The 23,979-nt window shown below is 50.4% G+C and overlaps 3 protein-coding genes across 7 annotated transcripts in view; 1 reads left to right on the forward strand and 2 right to left on the reverse strand.

Moving 5' to 3' along the window:
• The window catches only part of SUPT6H (SPT6 homolog, histone chaperone), a 38,868-nt gene extending 29,227 nt beyond the window's left edge, over positions 1 to 9,641 (forward strand). The window contains exons 26-37 of the mRNA XM_006768023.2: positions 432 to 579; positions 1,197 to 1,339; positions 2,232 to 2,372; positions 3,396 to 3,591; positions 3,981 to 4,219; positions 5,018 to 5,131; positions 5,301 to 5,425; positions 7,003 to 7,115; positions 7,638 to 7,715; positions 7,808 to 7,974; positions 8,374 to 8,561; positions 8,850 to 9,641. Coding sequence (XP_006768086.1) covers positions 432 to 579; positions 1,197 to 1,339; positions 2,232 to 2,372; positions 3,396 to 3,591; positions 3,981 to 4,219; positions 5,018 to 5,131; positions 5,301 to 5,425; positions 7,003 to 7,115; positions 7,638 to 7,715; positions 7,808 to 7,974; positions 8,374 to 8,561; positions 8,850 to 9,036 — 1,839 coding nt within the window. The 3' untranslated portion in view covers positions 9,037 to 9,641. The remainder of the gene's footprint in view (positions 1 to 431; positions 580 to 1,196; positions 1,340 to 2,231; positions 2,373 to 3,395; positions 3,592 to 3,980; positions 4,220 to 5,017; positions 5,132 to 5,300; positions 5,426 to 7,002; positions 7,116 to 7,637; positions 7,716 to 7,807; positions 7,975 to 8,373; positions 8,562 to 8,849) is intronic.
• Positions 9,642 to 11,557: 1,916 nt separating this feature from the next.
• On the reverse strand, positions 11,558 to 20,214 carry PROCA1 (protein interacting with cyclin A1). 2 transcript variants are annotated; one of them, XM_006768024.2, is made up of 5 exons: positions 19,871 to 20,214; positions 15,496 to 15,582; positions 13,134 to 13,269; positions 12,690 to 12,848; positions 11,558 to 12,604 (listed from the first exon to the last, which is right to left on the reverse strand). In XM_006768024.2, exons 1-5 carry the CDS (start codon positions 19,956 to 19,958, stop codon positions 11,944 to 11,946), a joined length of 1,131 nt encoding a protein of 376 aa, XP_006768087.1. In that variant the 5' UTR covers positions 19,959 to 20,214; the 3' UTR covers positions 11,558 to 11,943. The 2 variants fall into 2 exon arrangements, with proteins under 2 accessions (XP_006768087.1, XP_015422217.1); XM_015566731.1 differs by having other exon boundaries at positions 13,134 to 13,284.
• Positions 20,215 to 23,296: 3,082 nt separating this feature from the next.
• Positions 23,297 to 23,979, reverse strand: part of RAB34 (RAB34, member RAS oncogene family) — a 3,350-nt gene continuing 2,667 nt past the window's right edge. For all 4 annotated transcript variants that reach the window (XM_006768027.2, XM_006768028.2, XM_006768025.2 and 1 more), the window contains 2 exons: positions 23,778 to 23,885; positions 23,297 to 23,696 (listed from right to left, as the gene is read on the reverse strand). In XM_006768027.2, coding sequence (XP_006768090.1) covers positions 23,629 to 23,696; positions 23,778 to 23,885 — 176 coding nt within the window. In that variant the 3' untranslated portion in view covers positions 23,297 to 23,628. The remainder of the gene's footprint in view (positions 23,697 to 23,777; positions 23,886 to 23,979) is intronic.

Genomic DNA, 23,979 nt, shown 5'->3' on the forward strand with positions numbered 1-23,979 from the left:
CATTACAGTTATGAAGTAGCAACAAAAATAATTTTATGGCTGGATCACAACATGAGAAACTGTATTTAAAGGGCCAGAAGGTTGAGAACCACTGTCTTAGGGCAGTGGTCGGCAAACTGCAGCTCACGAGCCACATGCAGCTCTTAGGCCCCTTGAGTGTGGCTCTTCCTGAGCCTTAGGAGGACCCTAATTAAGTTAATAACAATGTATCTACCTATATAGTTTAAGTTTAAAAAATTTGGCTCTCAAAAGAAATTTCAATCGTTGTACTGTTGATATTTGGCTGTTGACTAATGAGTTTGCCGACCACTGTCTTAGGGGAAAGAGAAGCCCTGACAGGAACCACCCGGCTTACTCCTTTCATTGAAAGACTCAGGCTCAGGTTGGGGAACAGGTGCAAAGCTCTCCTTGATAATGGGCTTCTTCCCTAGGGATATGGTGATAAACACATCACCCTGTACGACATCCGGGCAGAGCTGAGCTGTCGGTATAAGGACCTCCGGACAGCCTACCGCTCTCCCAACACAGAGGAAATCTTCAATATGTTAACCAAAGAAACACCAGAGACCTTCTACATTGGTAAATTCTGGATCTGTTTTGAAGTGGAGGAGGATATGTAGGGGTGAGGAATATGTGCTTACTGTACACATGTAAATCAATGATTCCAACAGACTGAAGTAGGTTTTTACTATACCAGGGGAGCTTTCAGAAAGATTATAGAGCCCTATGCTGGCCAGTGCAGCTCAGTTGGTTAAGCATTATCCCATGCACTAAACTGTCACCAGTTTCATTCCCGTTCAGGGCATGTGCCTGGGTTGTGGGCTCAATCCCAGTAGGGGTGTGCAAGAGGCAGCTGATCAATGTTTCTCTCTCCCTCTCCCTTCCTCTCTTAAAAAAATATCAATAAACATATTTTTAAGAAAGATTATAGAGCACTAGACTGGAAGTAAAAACTGAGTTTAGGATCACATTATGTTTTTAACCTGCTGTGGAATCTTATGAATTCACTTTTAAAAGCCTCATTTTCCCATGTCATCAAATCAAGGGAAGCCCTCCCTTTTCAAAGATGCAGGAGAAATCAGTTCAGATGCTATAAGACAAGTGTTCTGTCATTAAAAGGTGATGGGAAGAAGTCGCCTCTCCAGTTCTCTCAACCTGTGCTCCCTGTTCTTCCCTGTTCTCACCCCTTCCTCCAGGAAAGCTCATCATCTGCAACGTCACTGGCATTGCCCATAGGCGTCCACAGGGTGAGAGCTATGACCAGGCAATCCGAAACGATGAGACAGGGCTATGGCAGTGCCCCTTCTGTCAGCAGGACAATTTCCCCGAACTAAGTGAGGTATGTGCTGCAGTGTTACCATGGTCACTGAATTTCTTTGAGTTAATGGTCTTAGTGCCCTCAAAAGGAATAGGAAAGCAGGAGTGTTTAGATAATGCCTTACCAAATGAATACACGAAGAAGGAAGAGGACTGGAACATACATAGGTCTAACATGAAGTCCCTCCATATGCTAGTCAGAAATTATCTATATGCTTTTTTTTTACTCTGGCTCAGCCCTGAATCCTGTTTCCCATTCTCTGGGCATCTAGCTCAACCAGATTAGAGATATGAGGACATGCATTCCTTCCCTGCAGGGTAGGCACAGTGTCCCTGTACTAGTTAGAGACTCCCTTTCATTTTTTTGTTCTCCAAACACATTTTTAATTTTTCCCACATTCTTCTAGACATCATCTGCCTTTTTTCATGGTCAGAACTCATTAAAACGACCTGAAAGCTTTTTCTAGGTCTTCAAATGTTAGGCAGACTATAAAAGACCATTTCCCAATTTACCCAGTAAAAGAAGCTGTTGGGATTTGTCCAGAATGTATAGAAAGCCAAGGGGCAGCTGGTTCACTGAAACGAGTTCTAAGGAGACTGACATTGATGTTTCTCATGCCCGTGAGGTCAGAACAAAATGGGAGAGAGGGGCCTCCGTTTCAGCTAGAATGTATAGGTTAGATTAACATAAAAGATTGATCTGATGGCCAGTAGTGCCAAACATGAGTTATGAGTCAAATAACACTGGGGAACTTTACATTTTATGTTTGTAGGAAGTGGCTAACTCATTGTGTTTTCAGACCACGGTACCTGGTGTCAGTGGTAAAATAAATTATAACACCCTTGGCAGCTCTTCTGAATGTGTCATCTCCAGAATCTTAATGATCAAGCTTCTCTCCTGATGCTCTCTTTAGGTCTGGAACCACTTCGACAGCGGTTCATGCCCAGGCCAGGCTATTGGTGTCAAAACACGGTTAGACAATGGTGTAACCGGCTTCATCCCCACCAAATTCCTCAGTGACAAAGTGGTAAAGCGGCCAGAGGAGCGAGTGAAGGTAGATGAATGACTAGGCAAAGGCATCAATTTTCAGCTGTCTAAATTGGGCTCTCGTTAACATTGGGCTGTTCACACCAGAAGTTAGGCTGTGTTCCCAGTAGCTGCTGGTAGGGCGAGAATTTCAGGGGGATTTATAACTAGCTGAAAGAAGCCAGGGCAAGAAGCATTTGAGTGCTTTTGTTCACTGCCTTGTGAAACTTCAAGTTGCCAGCCCTTTGGGAGAGGGCTTTCGCTTCCTGTGTGGGAAGCTGATTTAGTCCAAGGGGCAGGAAGCAGGGCACAGCATTATAAGCTGCGAGACACAAAGCCAAGTTCCCTTTCGGTTCTAGTATTCTCCTGCCATTAATTATGTATTTACACACTAGGCACCAGCACTTGACTTTTACATATGTTGTCTCTAATCTCACTGCCTGATGGGGAAGGACTATTTCCTTCTCTTCTAAGAGAAATTCAAGTGCCTTTTCCAGAATTACTCAGTCTGTAACATGGCTGGTCCTGGATCTGCCAATTCCCTGGTTCTAAGTGTTGTGAACCCAAGAACTGTGGACTTGGGAAGGCTGGGCAGACTCTGTTCCTGATCAACGAGGCTAGGGAGAGTTTCAGAAGGAGAGCTGTGCAGAGTGACTGGCTTTTGCCACTGTTTAGACAGATGGGTTCAGTCAAGTCAAGGATAAAGTCTGAAAACCAGCTCTTATTTTCCTTCCCCTCCAAAAAGGGCAGCCAGACTTTGACCACCTCCTAGGAGCAGTAACAAGGCAACTTTAAGGGAGAAGGGAATAGTGCCAGTAACAGGCTAAACCCCAGTAGACTCCAGGTGGTTTTCCTGTTTAGAGGAAGAGGCATCTACAAGACACAGCCAGTAGTCTGCAGATCAGACTCAACCCTGAACTCATCTGCTGTTCAGTAGGTGGCTGTCTTTGGGCAAGTCACTTCATCTTTCTGCCTGAACTTTGATTTGTAAAATAGGGCATCGGGCTAGATCATCTTTGTCCCTTCCAGCTCACATATTCTGTGGATCTAGGTGGGAATGACTGTTCACTGCCGCATCATGAAGATTGACATCGAGAAGTTTAGCGCAGACCTGACCTGCCGCACCTCAGACCTCATGGACAGGAACAATGAGTGGAAACTGCCCAAGGACACCTACTATGACTTTGATGCTGAAGCAGCAGACCACAAGCAGGAGGAGGACATGAAGCGGAAACAACAGCGGACCAGTGAGTGCCCACCACGCCTGTGCACTGAGGTCTTGGCAGCTCGCTCTCCAGGATGCACGTGCTAATGGCAGTTCCCCGTGCTCAGCCTCCCGATGGGAGTGAGTGCTCAGCTTGGAGGTGCTGAAGCCCAGAGGCATCAAAAGGGAGTCATTGGCAGGGCTGGAAACCAGCGTTTTCTTGGGTCACATTTTCTTTGCTAATGCATGTGACTCCTGTCAGTACCCTAGGAACCCAGGTGAACACATCTTTACATCAGAAAGTCCAGGCCCAGAGAGGTTAAAAGAGTCTCAGAATTCAATAGGGGGCCAGAAGTTAAGCCATGGTTTGTCCCATTGCTGTTGGTTCCCAGTTCCATCACCTGATCTGTACTTCTTTCCTGCCCTCTTCAGCATATATCAAGCGGGTAATTGCACATCCATCCTTCCATAATATAAATTTCAAACAAGCAGAAAAGATGATGGAGACTATGGACCAGGGAGATGTTATCATCCGACCAAGCAGCAAGGGCGAAAATCACCTGACAGTGACCTGGAAGGTCAGTGACGGCATCTACCAGCATGTGGACGTGCGGGAAGAGGGCAAGGAAAATGCATTCAGCCTGGGAGCCACCCTGTGGATCAACAGTGAGGTAAGAGCCAGCCCTCACTCATTTCCCATCCCCACGCCTGCCTCAGACACGAGCCATTTCTGGCCACTTCACCTAACACTAGTAACTTGTATGTATTACATGCATGTATTTTAGCTACATAGAACACCAAATAGGGGGTTGGTTGTGAAATAAGTCATTTGATACTAATTTTGTATATTTGCCCTTCGTCCCTGTCCTCCAAATTTTAAAATAGACTACCTAAGCCCAGCCGGCGTGGCTCAGTGGTTGTGTCGACCTATGAATCAGAGGTCACTGTTCCATTCCCGGTCAGGGCACATGCCAGAGTTTCCAGCTCAGTCCCCAGTGTGGGGCGTGCAGGGGGCAGCTGGTCAGTGATTCTCTCTCATCATTGATATTTCTATTTCTCTCCCTTTCTGTCTGAAATCAGTAAAAATATGTTTTAAAAATAGTAATAAAATAAAGTAGACTACCTAAAGAGAGCCAGTGGAAGAAGAGAAAATACATGCAGGCACATGCATGTGCACACACATCGAATTTCTCTGTCCTCCTTTCAGTGGAGTGAAATTTCATGAAGTTCCCTGTTGTTCCCAAGCACCAGGGAGAATCAAAGTTTAAATGATTTTGTGCCTTGTAAGCTTTAAATTTGAGCACAACTCAAACAGATGGATAAATTGAAGAGGCTTTGCAATGGAGTGAGGCTGCAGCAGGACTGGGAAGTCCACCCCCTCCCCGGAGATTTATTCTGAGTAGATTTGATAAAGGGCCAGGCGTCTCAGATCTGGATATGATACATGGGCCTTTACCTTCTTCCCACAGGAATTTGAAGACTTGGATGAGATTGTTGCCCGCTATGTTCAGCCCATGGCATCCTTTGCCCGGGACCTTCTGAACCACAAATACTATCAGGAGTGCAGCGGTGGGGACCGTAAGGTGAGCCCAGGGCCCCTTGAGGGAAGACATCACCCAGTCACTTAAGAATGTATGATTTCCCTTCAGTGTAGGGGTCCCTCAGCTGGTGAAGGAGGTGTACATGTATGCGCCAGACATTGTCTACCGAGCATGCTATTATCCCAACCTCTCCCCCTCATTCTACCCCCAGAAATTAGAGGAGCTGCTCATCAAAACTAAGAAGGAGAAGCCCACCTTCATCCCTTATTTCATCTGTGCCTGCAAGGAACTGCCCGGCAAGTTCCTACTGGGATACCAGCCCCGGGGTAAACCCAGGTGAGCACTGGTGCTGAGAAGGTGCTGCCGCTGGGGTCCACAGACAGGCTGGCAGGGGAGACAGAGGCCCTGGAGTAGTCCTCTCTCTGGTTCTGCCTGACTGCCTTTTATCTGTTTAGAATAGAGGCGGAGGTTGGAGGTGGGGTAAGAGGATGATGATTTAGAGGCAAAAGGCAAAGATTCACTAAGAAAATGCTTTTCTCAACCCTTTGCCTCTTCTCCCCCTCCCAAGGAGTGATGGAAATCTTCAGATGCTCCATCCACCTGGCTGTCCACGATGGGGCCAGCACACTGGTCTCTCCTTTTCACTGTCTGCTTCACCCTAGCCAGGGCTTCTGCACACAGTGACTTGCTGTTGCGATGTTGTGCTGACTTCTCCCCACACAGGAGGGCTAGGTCAGGAGAGCATCTCTTCTCCCTACCATTGACCTGCTCTGCTCCTTTCTGTCTGACCGACAGGCTGGCCTTCCTAGGTATTCTTTAATCTGGGACTCTAGTGCTCATACCAGCCTTCTCTACTCCCCCATCCTCCCTTTGGCCCTTCGCCAAGGCCTGTGCATTTCTGCCCTCCTCCCTATGCCTCTACGTGATGCACAGCACAGGCAATATTAGTAAGGGACTCAGCAGCCAGATGACAAGAAGCTCTGGACTGTGGACCCTGTGTTGTCTTGGGCACAACTGAAATACCGTGCTCATTTCTGAGAAGCCTTTTCTGACTTACCATGTTTTCAGAGGTTCACCGCCAGGGATCTTTGGGTTGGAAACTGTCCCATGAGGACAGTTGAGCAAACGGGACCTTTAACCAGGAGCAGAGGCAATGTGATAACTTCTTGTGGAAAGGGGCACAGACTCCTTGTGTTGCCGAAGGAACACTTGAGTAGACGATTTAGGAAATAGCTTTCAGTTTAATATAAATCAAAACTTTGTCATACTTAGCATTGTCTGTTGACAGCTGTCCTTTTTTGACCACACGGCTATTTTAGGTGTTGTGTGATAAGTGCTTTACATGCACTGTCTCATTTATTCTTCACTCCCACCCTATAGGTTTAAGTGCTGTTATACTCGTTTTACCAATGAAGCTAAGATTTGTATTTAGTAACTTCGGACAGTCATTTAGGTGATGAGTAGCAGAGACAAACTGGAACTAGAACTGGGTGTGAATCCAGAACCCATCCTCTTGTCCACGCTCAGGTCTGCACAGTGTGGAATAAAGACAGACTAACCACCTTCCAGAAGCACTTCCAGATTCCAGTTCATGGGGAATTGTGTTTTGCTCCCCTGGGAGACCTCTTCCAACCCTGACTGTCTGTGGCTTCAGTTTCACCCTCACCTGCAGGGTGCTGCCATCACATGGTGGCCAAGGATGGTGGCCCAGCCCCTGAAGTCTTCCTCTGGCAGCCTGTACTCTGCTCCGCACACCTCCCCTCCCCAAAGTCAGGGTCAGAGACCGGCTCTTTCATCTCTTCTTTCCCCTAGCACCCAGTGTGACTACTTCACATGGTGGAGATCTGTTCTGGCCACATTCTCACGGCTGGCCCCAAGTGGTATCTGATGCGTATTTCCTTCCAAAATCCCAGAATAGAGTATGTAACGGTGACTCCAGAAGGATTCCGGTACCGGGGCCAAATCTTCCCAACTGTGAATGGACTTTTCAGATGGTTTAAGGATCATTACCAGGATCCTGTACCGGGTGAGTTGTGCTCTCTGACTTCAGGGCTGTGGCTGGAGGGATACCTCAGCTCTGAATCACGGTATCACTAACGCCTTCTGTGGAAGGGGGTGAGGTACAGGCGGTCATTGCAGCTCTCTTCCTTCTACTCCAACCTCCTAGCACAGTGATGGCGAACCTTTTGAGAGTTCTAGGGCAGTGATGGCTAACCTTTTGAGCTTGGCGTGTCAGCATTTTGAAAAACCCTAACTTAACTCTGGTGCCATGTCACCTCTAGAAATGTTTTGATATTTGCAACCATAGTAAAACAAAGATTTATATTTTTGATATTTTATGTATTTAAATGCCATTTAACAAAGAAAAGTCAACCAAAAAAATGAGTTCGCATGTCACCTCTGACTCACATGTCGTAGGTTCCCCATCACTAGCATCGGGAAGTCCCTCCATCCACTTGGCCTCTGCCGCTTAATTTTTCTCAGCGCCTCCTTCAGTTCCCTGAGTTATGGAACCAGAAACGTAACTGACTCTGCCTGTTTCCTGTAGGAATCACTCCCAGTAGCAGCAGCAGGACCCGGACACCTGCTTCTATCAATGCTACTCCAGCTAACCTCAACCTTGCAGGTAAGGAGCTCCCGCCCAGGACTGTGACTCAGAGGGATAAAGCTAGGACTTTCACCTCTAACGTGCCCTCTTTCACCTCTTTGTGCTTACAGACCTGACACGGGCTGTGAATGCCTTGCCCCAGAACATGACCTCACAGATGTTCAGTGCCATTGCTGCTGTGACAGGCCAAGGACAGAACCCTAATGCCACCCCAGCCCAGTGGGCCTCCAGCCAGTATGGCTATGGTGGCAGTGGAGGGGGCAGTAGCGCTTACCACGTACGTGGCTTGGAGGGGAAGCTCTCTGTGGAGGGTGGGAAATGAAAGGGAACAGTCCTCCTTTACCAGCCTGTGTCCATAGACTGGCTGCTGGCAGTGCCCACCTTTATGCGCCAATGGGCCTTCTCTACAACAGATGATCCTTTTCCTCAGGCCCGTTTGAGGGGAAAGGGGATAAGAGAAGGTCTGATCTTTCTGCAGAGTCCTGGGGATCTTTGGAACCCTCAAGCCACTAGAATCCTCAACTAGTCAGGACCAGAGGCCCTATTGTGCCTGGTCCCATTCCATTGGCCTCCCTATCTGCTCAGGAGAGGGTCAACTGGAAAGCTTTGCAGCAATTCATGGGAACCCTAAGTACGCCCCAAACCCATCCCCATTTAACTGTTCACTCTTCTCCAGGTGTTCCCAACGCCAGCCCAGCAGCCAGTGGCCACACCACTAATGACCCCCAGCTACTCCTACACAACCCCAAGCCAGCCCATCACCACACCACAGTACCACCAGCTACAGGCCAGCACCACCCCACAGTCTGCCCAGGCCCAGCCCCAGCCCTCCTCCAGCTCTCGGCAACGGCAGCAACAGCCAAAGTAAGTATATGGGTGGTGGCATGGAGCAGGTTATTAGTAAGGGCAGGTGCTGTCAGGAGGCCAAGGGGCTCAGCATAGGCAGGTGCTCTGGCCCTTCTGAGAGCCGTGACCCAGGTGATGTTCCCATGAGGACTGCATTCTGGGAGATAACAGAAGAGGGCAGTGTGGCAGTTGGCCACAGCTACTGACCATAGGTATGAAGTCGATTTCTGCAAGCGTGGATGTTCGCCAGTGATGGTTGAGCCTTCTAGTGTTCCAATCTGAAAGGCCCCTTCTTCCCTCTTCCAGGTCCAACAGCCACGCAGCCATCGACTGGGGGAAGATGGCGGAGCAGTGGCTTCAGGAGAAGGAGGCTGAGCGGCGGAAACAGAAGCAGCGGCTGACACCTCGGCCGTCCCCCAGCCCCATGATTGAAAGCACCCCCATGTCTATTGCTGGCGATGCTACCCCGCTCTTGGACGAGATGGATCGGTAGGGGGCCTGCTCCCAGGACTCTGGTTACCTCTGAGGCTGGGAGATGCCTGCCTCCTTCCCTGCCCCTCCTTTTCTGTCCATAAAGTGGCGTGAAGTGACGTTCTCTTTGGTGGTCAGCCTGGGTGGGTGACAGACTGGATGGCCTTTCGAACTTGAGCTCAGTGTACGCTAGGCGACAATTCTCCCATTCCCGGCCCTTACCGACCACCTCTCCTGGGACCAGGCTGGGAAGGGAGTGTGGCAGGGAGGAAGAAGAGGAAGATGAGAGTGGAACAGTTTTGTATGCTACTTCCCTACAAGCCATTTTGAGCTTCTGCCCTTACCTGACTCTGGGCTGGGACCGGGCAGCAAGCTCAGCACATGAGTCTCCCCCAGCTCTTGTGGGGAGACAGATGCTATTTATTCAGTTTGGGGCAGGAGGAAGAGGACGGGAAGTATTTCTGACCTTCATGCCAACGACTCGGTGGCTATCAAAGCGGGATGGTAGGGGTCATAGGGTTGCAGTGCTAACCTGCCCAGCCCCCTCCTGGCCACCCTCACCCACCTGCTGCCACCACTGCTTCCTGCCTGTCATTTGAATAAACAGTGTTTCTACAGAGCACTTGACAAAGCCTCTCTCTCCCTCTCTGGTTCTTGAGGGGTGGCTTTCAAAGCAGTGTTTGGAGTGCTGAGGGCTTCCGACTCCCTCTTCTAGGCCATCAGAAAGGCAGGTTACTCCAAGAAGCATGTGGCTTCTGCACCAGATTGCCTGATATCACATTCCTGTTCCACTTCCCAGTCCTATGACCTTGAGCGCACTCCTGTTATCTCTAAGCCTGCTTGTCTGTAAAGGAGATGGTGCTACCTACCTCATCAGAGCATCTGTGAGGACAGAAGGAAAGAATGTGTGAAGTGCTTGGCCCAGTGCCTGGGACCTCATAAGGCCTCAGTAAATGTTAGCTGCTATTACTTCCACTCACACGCAGCCACTGCCAGCCACTGAGCCTGCTACAGATGGTCCCCAACTTAATCATGATTCCACTTAAGATTTCTTTTTTTTTTTTTTAATATATATTTTATTGAATTTTACAGAGAGAGGTAGGGAGAGAGATAGTTAGAAACATCGATCAGCTGCCTCCTGCACATCTACTGGGGATGTGCCCGCAACCCAGGCACATGCCCCCGACCGGAACCGAACCTGGGACCCTCCAGTCCGCAGGCCGACGCTCTATCCACTGAGCCAAACCGGTTTCAGCAAGATTTCTTGACTTTACAGTCGTGCAAAAGCTATACACTTGCAATAGAAACTGTACTTCAAATTTTGAGTTTTGCACTTTTCCCAGGCCAGTGATAGGCAGTAGGATACTCCCCTGATGCTGCATGATGCTGGGCAGCGGCAGCAGTGAGCTGCAGCCCCCAGGCAGGGAAGCAATCACCAGGGTAAACAACAGTGTGTTCATTGTGCTAGATTAAGCATGTCAAACTCGCGGCCCACAGGCTGCATGCCTCGTTTATGTGGCCTGTGTCAGCCTTTGACTTTGATATGCTTGTGCTAGATGCTCTTCCCACCTGTAGGCTGATGTAAGTATTCTGAGCACGTTTAAAGTAGACTGGGCTAAGTTGTTCAGGTGTGTTAAGTGCATTTTCGCTCTAACGATATTTCCAACTTACAGTGGGTTTATCTGGACGTAAACCCATCGTGAGTCGAGGAGCACCTGTGGACTTCTTGGGCACAGTTGAGAAAGGCCACAGGTAAATCTGGGTTTCTCACCCTGAGCCCCTGCACATCTCTTCCCTTTTTGCCAGCTGGGCCTGAATGTCTGGCAGTACTTCTACACCAGTTAAGTGTGTCTGACCCAGGATGGGCCCACGCTGCCTGCTACACACAAACACTGGCCCTGGAAAAGGGAGCTGGGCTGTTGCAGGCCAGTTCCCAGCCCCACAGCCTCTTTTATTCTGGACTCTGATCTCCCTGTGTTTCTTCCCAAAGGTTTTGTCTCATAGCTCTGAGTCAGGGCTGTAAAAGTGAGGCTTTCCTACTCCTTTTCCTCTGCTTGAGGCTCAGCAAAGAAGTAAAAAAAAAAAAAAAAGCCACTGCTGCCCAAACTTGGTGAGCTCCCTTCCTTGCCTTTTTTTTTTAAATGAGAGAGGGAGAGGGAAAAGGGGAGAAACATCAATCAGCTGCCTCCTGCACTACCCCACTGGGGATGAGCCTGCAACCTGGCATGTGCCTTGACGGGGAATTGAACTGGTGATCTCTCAGTGCATGGAATGACACTCAACCAATTGAGCCACACTGGCCAAGGCCCTTCCTTGCTTTTTCTTCATTTAAGATCTCTGGCTTTTGGCAAGAGTTGCGGGGAGAAGGGGAGGGGTTGGCTTTTAGTAGGGAACTCAGTTCAGTTCCCTTAAGCACAAAAGGTCTAGAAGGAGCAGGGCCTTGTAGGAGCAGGTCCACAGAACTGGTAAGATCATGTTCCCTTTGGTGCTACCAGCACCTTCTCCAGGGCCACTTAAAAGAGGGGACGGGCAGGCACAGTGGCAGAGGTTATAAGGTTCCGTTTATTAGGGTATCCTTACAGATAATCCCGCCTGTCCCAGAGCGGACTTAACACAGACCAGCCTCCCTGTAGATGGGAAGCCTCCTTCCCTCCTCACCCAGATGTGCTCTTCTGCCCTGGGCCCAGGATGTTACAGAGAAACAGGCTGTTACAGTGCCCCTCCCTGCCCCCCCACCTACCTTCCCATGGACTTCCTCTTGGCAGATGGACTGCCCTTTAGAAACCCCCTCAGGCCCCTAGCCCCTTCGCTCCAGCTATGCCCAGAGCCCACCCCGCCCCCCAGCAGCAGCCAAGTTAGAGGGAGAGAAGAGCAGCAGGGGGTTTGCGACAGGCTGGATGGCATTTATTCTTCACCTGGTCGCCCAGCCTCAACTGAGATTGGGGCTGGATACTGGGGGGGGTTTCCTCTTGTTCATTTTCTTGATTGGAGCGGGTTTTGCCCCAAGTTTCTTGGCCTGGACCGTGTTCTTATCTCTCTTTCTGGGCGATGACTCTACAATATCCTCGCTGGAGGGCTCCTCCTGCCTGGGGTCATTGTAACTGTCCTCACTCTCCAAGTCTTCCCGGCAGCTCTCTGGGCTGGATTCTGACAGCCTGACCAGCTCCCTTGGGCTTACTGATCTGCTCAAGTCTGGAGGTGAAGGTTCTGATTTAACTGGGCTTTTCTTTTTAGTCAACTTGCCCTTCCTGACTTTCTTCTTCATCTTTGCCTTCTCATCTGTATCCTCCTCATCTTTCTCTTTTTCCTTTTTCTTCTTGACCTTCTTGATAACCCTGCTGCCCGGGGACTTCTCTGTGGGACTCTCAGAGCGCCAGATGGTAATGGGAGCGGCCGAGTCTGATGTGCCCATGATCGTGCCCATTCCTATGCCTTTGTCCTTGGATGTGGTGGCAGTGGGCCCCACCTGGGTCGGGATGGGAGGCTTGCTTTCTTCCTCCTCTTCCTCTTCTTCATTTAGGTCATCTCTAAATTCGTGGTGGAGGGGATGGTGGATCACTGCCACAGAGACAGGCCTGAAGCTTTTGCACCTGGGAGGGAGGGAGGGTAAGAGAAGGTTGACAAAAAGTGAGGGCCAATGCCCTACAGTGCCCCCATCAGCCTGCCAGCACTCACCAGCCATACCAGAACCGCTCCACATACTCTTCCTCGGGGATGAGCTCAAAGCAAGGGGTCTGGACGATGTCGAAACAGGTTGGGCCCACATCTCGGGAACAGGTTGGGCCTACATCTTGGGAGATGCTGCTATTTGTCTTCTCTGAGCAGTCCTTCACCCTGCCACATGGAACCAGCCTGGCTCCCACACCTCCAGGACTCCCCAGGAGCCCAGAGCCAGGAGCCTGAAGGACAGTGGGCTTTCCGAGTAGTCACTGCAGCTCAGCCCAGGCTGCCAAAAGACCTCCTCCCCATTGCTCTTGGAGCAGAGCCAGGTTTACAAAGCCGGGGTTGGGCTGGCAGTGCCTGGTCAAAGCTAAAGGAGGGGACCGCAGTGAAAGTTTGGACCTGGCTCTGCCCAGGAGTCTCCTGGGCTGTGGATCGCCCAAGGAGGGGGGTCCTTACCTAGAGTCACAGTCACAGTGGCTGAGAGAGTGCAGGTGCAGGTTGTAGTGACCGCAGTCAGAGGTGAAGGGGTGGATGATATGCCCAGTGCACTGCTTGTGATTCCAGCAGCACCTGTCAGTGTCCTTGAACTCACCTAAGCGGCCGGAGTCTGGGTCATATAGGGGTAATGGTAGCAGCACATCTGCAGGTCTCTCCTTCCACAGCTCAGTCTATATGCTTCACCAAACTCACCTGCCCCCAACCACCGCCCCCCTAACACACACACACACACACACACACCCGCAGGCAGCTGCTTCTACTTCATAGTAGTCATTCAGTCCAGTAGTAACTCCAGGTCTCACCAGTGGGCTTTCCCCAACCCACTGCATGGATCTGTCTGCCCCCTGCACGCTCCCAGGAAAATGTCTCACCAAGGCCCTCACCAAAGCCTTCTTGCCATCCTGTGACACCTGCCTTTTCCCCTCCCCTGCCTTCCATGGAGCCTGCCTTCCTGGAGCCCTCCCTCCACTGGCTCCTGCTGGCCTCTCGTGCAGCTGCTGCACACTGTCAGCTACCTTACTCCACAGGGTGCCTCGTAGGGAACAGCCCTCTTGCCATAGCAGACTGAGGAGTGCCAATTCAGAGTCCCCAGTGATTAGAGCCAGCAACACAGCATCCCCAGCTCCTATGCCTGCCCTGCACAGGCCCAGGCGGCCTTCATCCCACCCCTCGAAGCCTCACGCCATTCCGGCCCCAAGGACCGCCACAGCATGGTGGCTCCTGCCTGGACCGGAGCTACGGCCTATCCTACCACATGTCATGCCCCTTTGCTTCTCCTGACTCTGGGCCTGCCTTTTTCCTCCTCTCTCTTCCAGGCTCCTTCTCTCTCCAGGCACCCTTCTCACATCTCCCCTTTCCCATGCTCACCCTGGATTCTTTCCCTGCTCTTTAACCATCAAATTCCCACTCCCCCTCCATTCTCTCTCCCCAGTCCTTGGAACCCACAGACTTGAACAACCCACTCCCAACCTGAGTCCTCCTACCCCTTGTAGGCAGCGCACATACCATGTCCACTTTGCCAGGGAACAGGGGAGATGCTGCTGGGGTAAGAACTGGGATTAAGGGTAAGCCCTGGAGAAAGGTTCCCACCTCTTTTACTCAACGGAATGCAAGCCCTGGACACACACTGGTGGAGTCTCCCAGCCTCTACCCACACTGCCTCATCTCCGACCCTGCCTAGGACTCCAGTCTACCAATGGGTCTCCCCTCCGGCCACTCTCCAAAAGGTAAGCCCATGAAATGCCTCCACGTGTCCAGGACCTCACACGTCAAGGCAGAGAGGACAAAGCACCTTCCTGCAGGTCTCCCCTGGACTCTGACTCCACCCACCTTGGGAGGGAGAAGTGGATGAACACCAGTGACTTCATAGCAGTCTGGCATGGGGTGCCATGGCTGGCTAGCTCCCTGCCAAACTGGCCAGGAGGATTGCACCTTTATCCAGCCCCTACAAGGTGTGGAACTGGGGCAAGATCTCATAAAACCCCCGGCTGGGGCTGTGTTAGTCCAAGTGGCCTTAAATACTTGAGAGAGGAGTAGACGGCAGTGTGGTCTGAGCCTTGCCCCACATTCCTCCCTTCTCTTCCCTCTACCAGGCTGCGAGGGTCCCAGGTCTCCCATATATGCCTGACCCATTTGGTGGCCTCCCTGTCTGCTTCCTCTCCTCGTGTCCTTTCTTCATAAGGACATGAGCAGGACTTTGGAATAGGGCCACACCCTCAGCTTGCTTCAGCACTGCTGGACTGGGGCAAAGGGCAGCACAGTGGCCAGTGTCCTTGAAGTCAGGCCTGAGTCCAAGTGTTGGCTCTGTCACAAGGTGGGTTACTAAAGACCAGTCACTTTGCTTTTCTAAGTCTTCATTTTTCTGCCCACAAAATGGGGATGATGGCACCCTGGCCAGGTTGCTCAGTTGGTTAGAGCATCATCCTGATATATCAAGATTTGCACAAGGTTTCGGGTTCAATCCCATCAGCAGCCAATGAGTATATAAGTGGAACAACAAATCAATGTTTCTCCTTCCCTCCCTCTCTAAAATCAATGAATTAATTTTTAAAATAGGGATAGTGGTAACCTATTATACAGGGTTATTGTGAGGACTCAGTTCAAAGATATTTGTGGACCATAAAGTGTTATACAAAGGGGTGATTGTGGTCTCCAGAAAAGGGGCCCTCTCTGGCATGAGTAGGGGGTGTGGTGGGGGTCGGGCTGCCGGGTAACCCCTTCAGGAACACACACTTTCCTCCCTTCTGCCCACCACCAGGGGTCAGCTTTCCAAAGTTAGGGGTGGTGGGGCCTCTGGAGCCAGAGATTCCCCTGGACCCACCTTCAGAGGAGAAGATGGATGCATCAGTGCTAGACGCCACACCAGCCAGCAGATGTCCTCTTTCCCAACTGGGTAACCTGTTTACATCTGAGAGAGAACAGAGTGGCCACAGACAGCATCCCCTCCCCATGCCATTCATTCATCAAACATTTTCTGAGATGCCACAGGTGTCCGGCACCAGCTGCATCCAAGATGCAGATTTACAAAAACAGTCCCTGCTTTCAAGGGGCTGGGAGAGGGTTTGAGAAGAGAAACGCAGGGGCGGTATATGGAACAGTTCCTGACTGTGGTGTGATGCAGACACTGACAGTGAGGGAAATGGTGGGAAGGAGGACTGTGGAAGCAGAGAACAAGGGCACCTACTGAGACAGTGAAGGTGTAGGGCAAGCGTGTCAAACTCATGCTTGGTGTAGGGTGAGATTAGGGAAATCTTGAAAGAAGCTTAACAGGAACTGAATCTGGAGAAACAATAGGAGTGAGCCAATCTAGACAAGGAAGGAGTTTCAGGAATTGTCATAGGGTGGGTGGAGCTGGGTCAGAAGTTGTCCACCAGTAGAACTCCAACTGGGACAGCAGCTGCATCAACAACCACAGGGCAGAGCCTGCACTTCCCTACTTCCCACAGTTAGTTTGTCCTTTGGGGCATCAGGAGCTGAGTTCTGCTTAAGAAAGGAAACTGAGCCCAGCCAGCGTGGCTCAGTAGTTGAGCATCAACCTATGAACCAGGAGGTCACAGTTCTATTCCTGGTCAGGGCATATGTCCAGGTTGTGGGTTTGACCCCCAGGGTGGGGGCATGCAGGAGACAGATATCCTCTCTCATCAATGATTCTCTCATCATTGCTGTTTCTTTCTCACTCTCACTCTCCCTTCCTCTCTGTAATCAATAAAAAATCTATTTTAAAAAAGGAAGCTGATTTCTTGGGGACTTCAACTGAGCCTTCAGTGGCACTTGGTCATCTTTTTACAGTTCCCTGGTCAGCTCCTTCTGCTTTCCACAGCACTTCCCTGGAAACTCCTTTCCTGCTGCTGTTCCTCCCAGCAGATCATTTCACCAGCCTTATCTGTGGCTGCTCCCACCCTCATCAACTCTCCTCCAACCTGGAGAAGCTTCCCGTCTTCCTCCTGCCCAAAGCACCTGAACTCTAGGTCCCAGCCAGAATTTTGATCTTCTCCTTATTTAATGGTTTGTCCCCCCCCCCCCCCCATAGGCTCTGAACAACTTTAAACAAAGCATTCTGTGAACCCTGTTTCTCCCTCTAGCACTACATATCCCACTCCTCTTCCTTTCCAATCCAAGTTTGTTTACTCATTTAACAGACATATTGGATAGCTTTACTAGACACCAGAGGAGGCACAGACCCTACCTTCAGAATCTTCACCTCTGTCTCCATTCCAGCCACCTACACATGGCAGCTACCCGGCCTCTCTATCACATTACCCAGGCAAAGCCTGTCAACAATTTCCCAATAGCCAAACCCAGTGGCATTCTTTTCGTCTTATCTCACTTGACCCCGTTAACCAATGAATCTCTTCCTCCTGTGTGCTCTATTCCAGTGATGGCGAACCTTTTGAGCTCGGCGTGTCAGCATTTTGAAAAACCCTAACTTAACTCCGGTGCCGTGTCACATATAGAAATTTTTTGATATTTGCAACCATAGTAAAACAAAGACTTATATTTTTGATATTTATTTTATATATTTAAGTGCCATTTAATAAAGAAAAATCAACCAAAAAAATGAGTTCACGTGTCACCTCTGACACACGTCACCTCTGACACGCGTGTCATAGGTTCGCCATCACTGCTCTATTCCTTCAGCTTCCTGCAGACCTCTCTCATTCCTCTCTTTTTTCTCTGACAAGCTCATTAGTTCTTTCCTAACTCCTCTGCTGTCCCCCTTCAGTTGATGATCACCAGGTTTCTGTTTTTCTCTACTTCTCAGAGTGCTTGTCTTGGATAATGTCATCCACCTCCATGGTTTCAGCATCCATAATTCTGGATGGGTCTCCAATCCAGACTGCTTTGCTGAGCAGGTAGCCAATATCTTCTTGGATGTTCCCAAACATCTTAGACCAACATGTCCCACATGAACCTACCATCTTCTTCCTAAACTCCATGAACCACCCCCTCTTGTATCTTCCATTTCAGAGAGCAATAGACACCACAGCTAGAAATCTAGGAGTCACCCTTTCCCTCACTTCTATACCAACTTGATGACCAAGTCTTGTCATGCCTATCTGCTCCCACATCTACCTCTGTCTTGGTTCACACCCTCATTATCTCTCACCAAGACAACTGCAGTAACCTCCTGCCGGTCTCACTACCCTCATCCAGTCCTCACAATGCAGCCAAAGTGAGTTTTCTAGGTGCCAAGTGGTCTGCCATGTTCCTCTTCTTTAATAGCATTCTACTGCCTTCAAGATGATGTCCTTATCATGTCCCCACCCCAGGACCAGGGCCCTGGTTCCTTTCTCAACTATCAGCTCCTCCCATCATCCATCCCCTTCTCCATTCCTTCTCTCCTGCCTCCCACTACCCAGAAATACCTGCTCATTTTGGAAAGAATAATGCTATCAAAGTAGAATTGGTCACACATGTCTTACTCCCCTTTACCCTGCAAGGGTACCTCATGCATATATGGCAACTTGAGAACAAGAGCCGTATTTCATCTGTTTCTGCTTCTATAGGTCCTGGGACATAGAAAGTACTCAGTAAGCCCTAGCTGGGTAGCTCAGTTTATTAGAGCATTGTCCTGATATGCCAAAATTGCGGGTTCAATCCCTGGTCAGGGCACATACAAGAGTCAACCAATGAATGCATAAATAAGTGGAACAACAAATCAATGTTTTTCCTATCAATATTTATCTCTTGCTCCCTCCCTCTTTCTCTAAAATAAAATCAATAAGCATATTCTTGAGGATTTAGAGAAAAAGACTAAGTAAATATTGGTTGATTGAAAAAAATACATGAGCCCAGCTCATTGGGTGAGCTTGAACCTATGAACCAAAAGGTCATTCCCCTTCAGAGCACATGTATGGCTTGAGAACTCAATCCCCAGTAGGGGGTGTGCAGGAGGCAGCTATTCAATTATTCTCTCTCATCATTATGTTTCTATCTTTCCCTCTCCCTTCTTCTGAAATAATTTTTTTTAATTACTATTGTATTCAATGTTTTTTTTTAAAAAGGTCTACATTGCAGGTTCCACTAACTTCGTCTAAGCCAGTAGTTCTCAACCTTGGCTGCACATTTGAATCACCTGGGAATCTTTAAAATCCTGATTTCTGGGCCTCATCTTCTGGAAATTCTGTTTCTTTGTTATTGGGTGGGGCCACAACATTAGTAACAAACAGAATTTCCGGAGGATGAGGCCCAGAAATTAGGATTTTAAAAAGATTCCCAGGTGATTCTAATGTGCAGCCAAGGTTGAGAACCACTGCTCTAAGCCCTGACAATCGTGTTTGCCAAGGGGTGGGATTTAGTAACTCTCCTCAAATCTGAGGAAGGCAATCTGCTCTGTCGTTTCACAGGCAGAACAAGGGAGCTCCCGCAGCAGAAGTGACTGAGGTTAGACATGGGGTTGGGAGGGGGGCTTCATAATGAATGAGGAGGGTAATGGCTTAAAAGAAAGAGGGAGGTGTGTGGCCTCTTACTGGACATTAATCAGGGCGCAGGGACGTAACTCAAAACTCACAGGTGATGTTCATTTGTACAGAAGCCTCTCAAAACTCACAGGTGATGCTCATTTGTACAAAATCCTCCCAGTCCTGCGGGCGAGGAGCTCCCCCCGCCCTGGCAGCACAGGCAGTGGGATTCCAGGTTGGACACTGGAGCAGATGAATGAGGAAGGTAGGGAGGGAAGGCGAGAGGGAGAAAGAAAGGGGGGGGGGGGAAATAACAAGGAAGGGAAGGAGGGAAGAGGAGGGAGCAAGGCGCGCACAGTGTGCACGCGTCTCCTAGGGAAGCCCCCGGCCCCGCTCACGTCTGTAGGCGATTGTGACGTCACGCTCGGAGCCACCAGATTCCTTGCTCTCAGAGTCAACAGAACCTTCAGCCCAAGCCCCGGCGACAGGGTGGACGCTGGACCATGGGCTCCAGCCAGGCCCCGCACTAATTGGGCTACTGCCCGGGCCCTGGGCTGCTGCACAGCGAAGGCTCCTGGCCCTACTAACAGGAGCTACAGCTCCCGCTCCAGCCGGACCCGGAGGTCATTCCCAGGCCCTCGGGACTCCAGTCCTCCATCATTGGTCAGCGGCTCGCCGTGAGCCCGCCCCCGGCTCTAGCCCCGCCCCAGCCTGCCCTTAGCCCCGCCTCCTTTGTCAGGCACACTAGGTCCTCGGGCCAGCCCTCCCGGATCTGCTGCCCCGCCCTCGCCTTACCACTGCCGCTATCATCCCAGGTGTTGGCATTGTCCTCAGTCTCTTTCTCAGTCCACCTTTCAACGGTCATTGTCGTCCTCACCCACATCGCTCTCGGCCCAGTTCTTCCTCTCTACCAGACTCTGAACCTCAGCTGGGCCGAGGCAACCGTAAACCCCAATGTCAGCTTCTCCCGCTTGGAGCCCTCAGCTCTGCCTCATGCTGGTCCCACCCCTCCACCCACCTTCCCAGCCCCGTTCTAAGCTGCGATGTCTTCTCAGCCCAAGACTAAGCTTCAGCCACGCTCTTCATCCGGGGCACCCCAGCGCCCGCCAGGCTCTTCCCACTTTGTTCCACTTTAACCTTAGTACCTCACCTTTAATCTCAGGCCCAAACCTTAGCTAGGCCGCTCAGGCCCATCCTAGTTCCTCTCCAGATCTACCCCCAGCTCTTAACTCTTTCCTGCCCCGACCCAGACTTTAGCCCCGCCCCTAGCCCCGCCCCCTCCATTCTCTCGACTTACTCTTCGCACCGCTCCTGGCCCCTCCCAGTCCCTTCCGAACCTCGCCGCGGCCCTTAGCCCCGCCCCCAACGTGCACGTGACACTCACCCCACGGCGTGGGGAGAGACGGCTTCCCACCTCACCCCCCATCCCGGCTCTCCTGGGGCTCCTCCAGGCCGGCCTGGCGGGAGGCCAGGATCACTTGCTCTCTCTCCGCCAGCAGAGTCCTCGGATGAGGACTGGATGTCCGATCCCAGCCCCAAGGTGGCGCCCACCGCCAGAGCTTCTTACCAGTATTCCCTTCCGGCCCCATGAGGCACCCAGACCCAGAGAAATACTGCCCAATAAAGATCTTAACAAAAGGCAGGTCTTGGTCAATTTCCCCTCCCAAATTATCATAATAGTTAAGGGTTTTGAGCTCTTCCTATGTGTTGTTGCTTTATCTTATTTCAGTCACACAACTTTATGTGTCTGGGAGCAGGATCCACTGTATTCATTATAACCTACACACATCCCTCCACCATACACCCCTCCCACCCTTAAGGATAGCATGCACAGTGCAGATGCCTGTATCACACATATAGCACACAGAACAAAATCTCACCACACACAGACTAATACAATATGCACAACACCCCTCACAGAGGCTACCCAGAATACAGAACCATAGCCCTGCTCCCCACATTTTACTCAGCACAAACACTCCACAACAGTATTGTGGTGCAGACTTCACACACACACACACACACACACACACACACACACACACACACACAGTTACAAGCTCTGTGCAAGGAAAGGGTTGATGAGTGCAGTCCTATGAGGGTGCAAAGATAAACAAAAGACAATTCCAGGAGAATGTGAAAGAATGTCAGAGCCCTACAACCGGCATTCCACACATCACGCCCCTCGATTTTTCTTGGCATCAGGCTCCAAAGTGAGGTTATACCTCAAAGGATGGAAAGGAATGGATGGTGTTTAAACTTTGTTTTCTCCAGAGACACCAAGGGCCCCTCCTGCTGCTGCTCTTCATGATGCCAACCTTCACTTTCCTCCAGACCCAGCAACATGACTGGGTCGGACCCCCGCCCAGAACCTCCAGTTCTAGGGACAGACGGGGATGGGGAAATCAGAGCAAAAGAGGGGTGTGCAAAAAAAGTCAACCCTCCCAGAACAGAGCTGGGGAAGAATGAACGCAGGCATAGAACGGACAGAGCACTTGCTGACTGGGGGCCAGGATCTGTATTCTGGTTTCCCAGGATGGCACCAGGCCACACATGTCCCTCCATGGTTGGTCCAGATGTCTGAGATGCTTCCAACTGATGTATGGCTCTGGGTCAGATGTCAACAATGAGCCAGGGTCTTGGTCACTTCCTGTATACTTATGATAGCTGAGGTTTTTGAGCTCTTCCTATTATTTGGTAGTGTCTTATCTGATTTCACCCATGAAACCTCATCAATATTATTAGCCTCATTTTATAGATGAAGAAATTGGGGCACAGAGGATAAGTGATCTGCCTGAGTGCCCTAAGAGGACACAAGAGGAGGCAAATGAGGATTCAAGTGCAGGTCATGCACGTATGTCTCTTGAAGAGGGAAAAATACACATCTTATTTTTTATTCAGTTTAGTTCTTTAGTCACGTCTTCAGATGTAAAAAGCTACCACTCATAATTTTATGTTTATACCTCTAATATAGTTAGGTATTAGATAACGTATCTTCTGAATAATAGCCAAGGACCTACCTCCCTGGGCCTTATGGTCAATCCAAAAAGTATCAAAAACTCAATCACTTCTCACTGTGTTCCCTTCAGAGAAGCATTTTTTATTTTATTTATAGATATATATTGATTTCAGAGAGATAGAAACATCAATGGTAAGAATCATTGATTGGCTGCCTCCTGCACACCCCCCATGGGGGATCGAGCCTGCAACTTGGCCATGTGCCCTTGACTGGAATCAAACCCAGGACCCTTCAGTCCACAGGCCGACGCTCTATCCACTAAGCAAAACCAGCTAGGGCAGAGAAGCATTTTTTAAAGGGAATGTGGGCCTTAGCTGGTTTGGTTCAGTGGATAGAGCGTCAGTCTGTGAACTGACGAATCCTGGGTTTGATTCTGGCCAAAGGCACATGCCCAGGTTGCGGGCTCTATCCTCAGTAGGCCTCGTGCAGGAGGCAGCCGATCAATGATTCTCTCTCATCGTTGATGTTTCTCTCTCTCCCTCTCCCTTCCTCTTTGAATCTAATAAAAAAAATATATAAAAAATAATAATAAAGGGAAGGCGGGGCCCTAGCTAGTTTTGCTCAGTGGTTAGAGTGTCAGCCCTCAGATTGAGGGGTGCTGGGTTCGATTCCAGTCAAGGGCATGTACCTCAGTTGCAGGCTCCATCCCCCGCTCTGGTGGGAGCGTGTGGGGGAGGCAACCAATTGATGTGTTTCTCTCACATTGATGTTTCTCTTTGTTTTTCCCCTCCCAATTTATCTAAAAAAATCAATGGAGAAATATCCTCGGGTGATGATTAACAAAATAAATAAAAGGAAAGCCAGGAAGAGGCAAAAGAAGAAGAAAGGAAGGAAGGAGGGAGGGAGGGAAGGAAGGATGGAAGGAAGGAAGGGAGGAAGGGAGGAAGGGAGGGAGGGGAGAAGGAAGGAAAGAATATTACCCAGTGGTGGAAATTTGGGTATAAGCACCAAGTAGGAGGACACATTTGGGGAAAGGACTAAAGGAAAGGGCTCTCAAAGCCCAACAATTCAGATCTCACCCAGTGACAGTGCAGCCCCGCCCCCGCCCCCCCCCCAACATGGTCCCTGAGCTCCCAGAGTGCCTGAGGCTTGCCCAGGGGCCAGAGATGTCCAGCATCCCAGCAGGAGGCTCCAGCCCCAAGAACACACACAGCCCTGCCCATTCCGTTTCCCTCACGCCCAAAGGACTTCAACCCCCAGGCTGCTAATAACAGAGATTTTAATGCGTAAGGCACAGTGTGAGGCTGGGATCATTTAGCATCCTCCTACCCCCAAGGCCCAGCATGTTGAGCAAAAGCGGCAGGGACCACCTCCCCACCACTGGGCACCCTGCGGAGTCCCTGGATGAGGGGGCATCCAGTCTTTGGTATGGTGCCCAGGGGCAGGAAGTGACTAGCATGGTCCCAACTACCCCTCTGGGGGTACTGCCACCAACGGGCAGCTCTTTGGTTTGGACTAATAGTCATTGCAGATGTCCAGGGAGAGAGTTCCAGGCAAGTCAAAGTGGCACAGTGCCCCAGGGCTGGGCAGTCCCTCACAAACAACATGTGGGCTTCTTCTTGCTGGCAGTTAGGTAGAGGTTATTGTCATCACTGTTGATGCCTGAAGAAGAGTGGGAAATAAGTGACGCAGGGATTGGAGGTTCCCATGCTTTCTGCCACCCTCATCCAGGTGGGAACTCACGGACAACATCCCCGATGCGCCGGGCCCCTGATTTCTCCAGCTCAGCCAGCACGTTGGCCTCGAAGGTCAGTGCCGCCACACGGAAAAAGAATTCCCGGACATTCTCACCTGACAGAAGGAACAGGTGGGTGCTCAGGGGCAGTTCCAGCCTAGGTTCCCTGGGCACAGCTGGGGTTGTAGGAGCGAGAGGCAAGGTAGGCAG

This window comes from Myotis davidii, unplaced genomic scaffold (assembly GCF_000327345.1).
Source record: "Myotis davidii unplaced genomic scaffold, ASM32734v1 scaffold363, whole genome shotgun sequence".
NCBI lineage: Eukaryota > Metazoa > Chordata > Mammalia > Chiroptera > Vespertilionidae > Myotis > Myotis davidii.

Bases quoted from the DNA above. Each gene is read 5' to 3' on its own strand.
- PROCA1 (XM_015566731.1), bottom strand. From the start codon at position 19,958: ATGTGGGTGAGGACGACAATGACCGTTGAAAGGTGGACTGAGAAAGAG. The intron at 13,285-15,495 runs GTGGGTCCAGGG...TATATGACCCAG, and splicing joins ATCCATCTTCTCCTCTGAAG to ACTCCGGCCGCTTAGGTGAG. The intron at 12,849-13,133 runs GTAAGGACCCCC...TCCATGTGGCAG, and splicing joins CACTGTGACTGTGACTCTAG to GGTGAAGGACTGCTCAGAGA.